This window comes from Vanellus vanellus, assembly GCF_965231255.1.
Source record: "Vanellus vanellus genome assembly, contig: HAP1_SCAFFOLD_68, whole genome shotgun sequence".
In the NCBI taxonomy this organism is placed as follows: domain Eukaryota; kingdom Metazoa; phylum Chordata; class Aves; order Charadriiformes; family Charadriidae; genus Vanellus; species Vanellus vanellus.
This window is the reverse complement of record NW_028128833.1, coordinates 152975-158362: the sequence shown is the minus strand read 5'-3', so window position 1 is coordinate 158362 and position 5388 is coordinate 152975. Positions and strand designations below refer to the sequence as shown.

General features: G+C 62.7%; 1 protein-coding gene across 1 annotated transcript; it reads right to left on the bottom strand.

Moving 5' to 3' along the window:
- Nucleotides 1-2133: 2133 nt before the first annotated feature.
- On the bottom strand, nt 2134-4161 carry LOC309684028 (acrosin-like; the record flags this gene model as incomplete). Its single annotated transcript, XM_082499992.1, has 4 exons — nt 2134-2493; nt 2967-3112; nt 3379-3644; nt 3983-4161. The coding sequence occupies 4 exons, from the start codon at nt 4159-4161 to the stop codon at nt 2134-2136; spliced, it is 951 nt and encodes a 316-aa protein (XP_082356118.1).
- Between the last annotated feature and the right edge of the window lie 1227 nt (nt 4162-5388).

The following is a 5388-nucleotide window of genomic DNA, read 5'->3' as shown; positions in this document are numbered from 1 at the left end:
TGTCCCCACGTCCAGCAGCATCAAAACCATGGTACCCAGAAAAGAGCTCCCCCGGCGCTGAGGGAGGCCAAGCCAGGCTGGCAGCACAGTGGTGACCACAGGGACGCTCTTGACTTGGCCCCTACTGTCCCCCCACCCACAGCCTCCACCCAGCGCACCTTGAACTGAGCCTCGGGCAGCCCCATGATGATGACCATCCGCTCGCTGGCCTCGGGACCTTCTGCCGGGGCGATCTGGGGAGGGATGGGGGAGAGGGAGCATGAGCGCGGCCCCCACTTCAGCAAGACCTTCCCTCGGTGGGATGTACCCCCCCAGCGCAGGACAACCCCCCCATGCAGGAGCATCCCCTCCCACCCGAGCCAGGGTGATAACCAGGGTGCTGCAGGCCTGGCTTTCTACTAATGACAGGCTGGAGAGGTGGGCCCATGCCAACCTCATGAAGTTCAACCAGGCCAAGCGCAAGCTCCTGCACCTGGGTTCGGGCAATCCCAAGCACAAATCCAGGCTGGGTGGAGAATGGATGGAGTGCAGCCCTGGGGAGAAGGACCTGGGGGTGCTGACTGATGAGAAGCTCAACATGAGATGGCAACGAGTGATCACAGCCCAGAAAGTATCCCAGGCTGCATCAGAAGAAGTGGGCCAGCAGGGCGATGGATGTGGTTCTGCCCCTCTGCTGCACTCTGGGGAGACCCCACCTGGAGTACTGTGTCCAGCTCTGGAGCCCCCAACATAGGAAAGACATGGACCTGCTGGAGCAGGGCCAGAGGAGGCCATAGAGATGCTGGAAGGGCTGGAGCCCCTCTGCTGGGAGGACAGGCTGAGAGTTGGGGTTGTTCAGCCTGGAGCAGGCGCCGGCCAGGGGGGCTCCGTACAGACCCGAGAGGTACGCCGAGGAGCTCTATGGTGGGAGAGAAAACGAGGGTCAGTGACGGCCCCAGCGTGCCAGACCCTTCCCAGCCACCCCCAGCCCAACGCATAGCAGCGTGCCACCACAATGAGCCCGGCAGGGACACGGGGACAACCCTTCAGGCCCTGAAACCCCCCCTCACGGAGCACGGGGGCACCCGAGGGTGCATTGGGGTGAGCTGTGGCCCCAACCCAGCACAACGGGGCTGGGAGGCGGACGGGGGCACCCAGGTACCCCCAGTTCCTCCCCGCTGCCATGTTTCTGCTCGTGTCCTGCCTTTGTAGGGGGAAACTGGCCCCAACGGCCTTTCAGAGCAGCCGCAACCCCGCAAAGCCGAAACCGTGCTGTGACCACCATCAGTCCCCTGCACAGAAAGTAGGGGATTGGCGAGAACTGAGCACCATGTCTGGTTTGGCTCTGATTTCCATCATCGTTTCACTTTTCCAGGTCCAAGAGAAGAGAAAGCCAAGGCTGAGGAAGGTGTTCCCCCAAGACCTGGGCTGGGGACAGGGGGGAAAGCAGCAAGCAACCCAACTCAACCCAACCCAAAGCCTCGTCAACTCTTCCATGTCTCAAATCCATCAGAAACTTCCCCTGGCAGTAGACACAACTCTCTCCTGCTCTGTGTTCCAGCAAGTGCAACCAGATGCTACCTGCAAACCACCATTTCTCATGTGGAGAAGGAGCAGAGCCAGCTCCCCTGCCCATGCTGGACGCCGCTCTTGCTCCCAGCCCTTGATTTAAACCTGCTGTGCCCATGTTCAATTAGCTACGGCTTACGCTGGACCCTAATCTCCAGCTGTGTGCCTTAAAGCGTCCGCCTAAAGTTGTCTGCACATCACTGTTTCCTATCCTCCATGTGCCAGTCTTCTCCACCCCATGGTGGCTCTGAGCACCCTCCTCTCTGACCAGGCACCGTTTCAGCCCTTCGGAGTCACTCTCCCTTCGTGCCTTGCTGTCTGCCTGCAGCCTCGTCGGCAGGCGCTGGGCACGCAAGTCCTTGCCTTGCACCGGAGACTGAATTGGACTCAAGCACGCTCAGCTGTGAAAATCAGGAACTTTATTTCTACAACCGAGTCAACATCAGCCCTTCTGCACTCAGAGGAGCGCGGGCAGGACAGAGCAGGCCTTGGCTCTGAGGCTGCCTTTGGCTCAGCAGGGATTGCCCCGGAAGGAAATGGTCGTGGAACAGGGCGGCCTGCTCTGGAGCCTCTTCGTCACGCTGCTCAAGCCTTTTTCCCCCACAGGACCTGCAGCAGCTCCTGCACCCGAGTAAAGAATTCCACCAACTTCTGGAGTGGAAATGGGCAGGAGCTAATCGTGCCCGGTGGTGTTGGTGTTGGCCTTGGCCTCTGATAAGGGGTTGAGGTGGTGAGAAAATGACTCCAAGCCCGTGCTGTTGGAGTACCCCTTACTGCTGGGCTCAGTCCCATCTGGATCAGGATCCAGTCGTAGAAGTGCTGGGTGGAGGTGTAGACTCCGGGCCGTTTGGCTCTGGCACAGCCTCTCCCCCAGCTGGTCACCCCAACAAGCCAGAAGTAGTCCGCGTTGTTGTCTTTGCACACCAGAGGACCACCGCTGTCACCCTGCAGGGGAGGAGAGAGGGTTGAGGTGGTGTTGGGTGGCTGCTGTCAGCGCTCTGGCCGGCTCCTTCTCTCTCCCAGCACCTGCCAGAGCTCTGCTCACTGCACACAACGGCGCTGCTCCGGCGCTGGAGCCTACAGAGCCTCATCTGGGAGAGGGTGGAGGGCCTGTAAGGTCGGGCGCTCTCTCATCTCTGCACAGTGCTCCCGGCTGTGTGGAAGGGGGATGCTTTGGGATCTGGACCTATGGGCTGCCGGGAGCACGGGATGGGCTTTCTGGGCAGCGTCCCCGGGCTCTGGGACAAGGTGGGCACTGGGCAAGGACCTGCAGCTGGGGAAGGGGAGGTGAGCCCCAGCAGCGGTGGAGACCCAGCGGTGGCAGGGTGACTTGCCAGGCCAAGCACGTGCCGGGCGATGTTTGGGCGTTGTGAGAGGGCTGCCGGTGCTGCTGGGGCTTGACTTGCAGCACGTCCTACCTGGCAGGTGTCGATGCCACCCTGCGGATAGCCAGCACACAGGTTGTGGCTGTGGATGGCCCCTCTGTACCACCCGCTGCTGTTGCAGAGGTTGACATCAATGAGCTGGACCTTGGCCTCCTGCAGGACATCCGTTGACCCTGCAGCTGTGAGCAGAGAAAGCAATGAAGCCCCAGCAGCTCCCACCCTGCCTGGGTGAACCCCTTCCCTAGGGCTTGGCTTTGCGTCCTGAAGGCACTGTGCCCGTGTTTCCCCTCTGTCTGGCTTTGGGCGGTGGGTCAGCCCATTCTCTCCGGAGGCATACGTCCCCACAGCCTGACTGCGGCTTTCGCCTCTGCTCTCGGGAAGCCCAACCCCTCTCCCCAGTGTGCCAAGCTTGCACTCAGGACACCAGCACTTTTGGGGAACTCACATCTTGCAGTGGTGGCGCCCCAACCGCTGACGTAGCAGGTGCGCAGCTCTGACACTCTAAGTGAGGCGTCGGGCACACAGGCAAGCTGGGTGTAGTAGTTGCACTGGACCGGCTGGTCCAGCTCCAGCAGGGCGATGTCATTCCTCTGCGTGATATTCCTGTAGTGCTCGTGAACCAGCAGCCGCTTAATATGGCGCACTTGGGTCCCGGGGCCCAGCCGAGTCAACTGGGTGGCCCCGATCACCACGCGCCACATGCTGATGTGCCTGGAAAGCAGATGGAGAGGGGGGTCAGAGGGAGCGGAGCCACGCGCTGCAGCAGCCCCGCCGTTCCCTGCCTTCTGCTTCCCAAGGCAGAGAGGAGAGCAGTGCCACGCAGGCTGCCACCGCCCTGGCATGCCTTAGGCACGAGCCATGTGGCGCTGGAGGCTGCTAGGAAGCAGTGGCCCGAGCCCAGCCTTCTCCTCAGCAGTCTCTGGGCTGGGCTCGGCAGTGCCCAGGCACTGGGCGTACTGGCAGGAACGCGGATGGGAGTAGCAGGCGGTGCTGCGCACAGGGCACCCGCGAGGGTGGTGGGGACAGCCCCCTTCCCTGGCCCTCCTTACCTGGCCTCGATGAAGCAGTGTGCCGCCGTGAGGACCCACTGTGGGCTGATGAGGGACCCTCCACATATGTGCCCCGTGCCTGCTTCCCAGGGGTCCTGGATGCTGACGATCCAGGGCCAGGCTCCTGGACGGGCATCGGTGCCACCCACCACGCGCGACATGCCGTACTGGTAAGCCATGGGCCGGAGCCCGCAGGTCCCTCTGTAACCAGAAACTCATGACTGTCCTGCTCCACGCGTGCTGCGGTTCAGGCTGAAGGTCAGCCCTCTTCCCTCCCCACAAGGCGCTGCACGGACAGCAGGGCCAGGGAACCCCCTGGGGCGTGCGTGTGTGCGCCCCTGTTTCTGCCTGAGCCCCGCAGAGGAGCTGTGCCAGCAGCCGGGGTGCTGGCCAGGATCTGAGGCTCCCAGGCGGGGTTGGGGAAGCTGTGGCCACGGGGGACAAGCGGGCTCCCTCCAGTGAACCCCGTCAGGGTTGCCCAAGCTCCCCCCCAGAGCCTGGGGCCACTTACCCACAGCTGTCCCACGCGCCTTGCACAGGCCAGCACAGGGCCAGCAGGACGACGACGAGGAGCAGTTTCATTGCTGCCAGTGGCGGCACGTGGCACCTGCAAGAAGCGAACCGAGGGCCTGTCGCCACCAGTGCCGCAGCCGACGTAGTGCCCGCAGTGCTCACGCTGCCCACGGTGCTCTTGTTCCCGGGGCTGATGTCACAGAGTCGCTGATTCCGGGCACCGGGCCCGGTGGCCTCTTGGCAGAAGGGGGGGCACCATGGGGGGTTCCCGGCAGGAGGGGAGGCAGAAGCCGGCATGGGACACCCCCGACAGACCCCCGCTGAACGCTCTGCCTGCGGGACGAGGCTGTGCAGGCCCCGCGGCAGGCAGCAGCGCCTGGCTGCGAGCGCTGCCTGCTGACAGCTGGCAGCAAAAAACCCCGTGTGGCATCGCGGCCTCTTGGGGAAGTTCACTGCCACCCCGCTCTCTGCAGCCCTTTGCCACCAGGGCCTTCCCAAAACACATACACCAGAGAACAGAACTGCTACAGGCAGCATGCACGGTTTGGGGTGTTGAGGGGCCCATCTGGCTACAGCCACAGCAGGCAAGCGGTGATGTGCGAGCGGGACGAGTCCAGCACACCCACATGCTGCACTCCGTACCCATGCGCACGCCTGGGCGCACACACAGAATCACAGAATGGTTTAGGTTGGAAGGGACCTTGAACACCATCAAGTTCCAACCCCCCCAGCCTGGGCAAGGACACCTCCCACCAGACCAGGTTGCCCAGAGCCCCGTCCAACCTGGCCTTGATCACTTCCCGGGATGGGGCAGCCACAGCTTCTCTGGACAACCTGCCCCAGGGTCCAACAGCCTCACAGTCAAGAATTTCTTCCTAAGATCTATTCTAAAC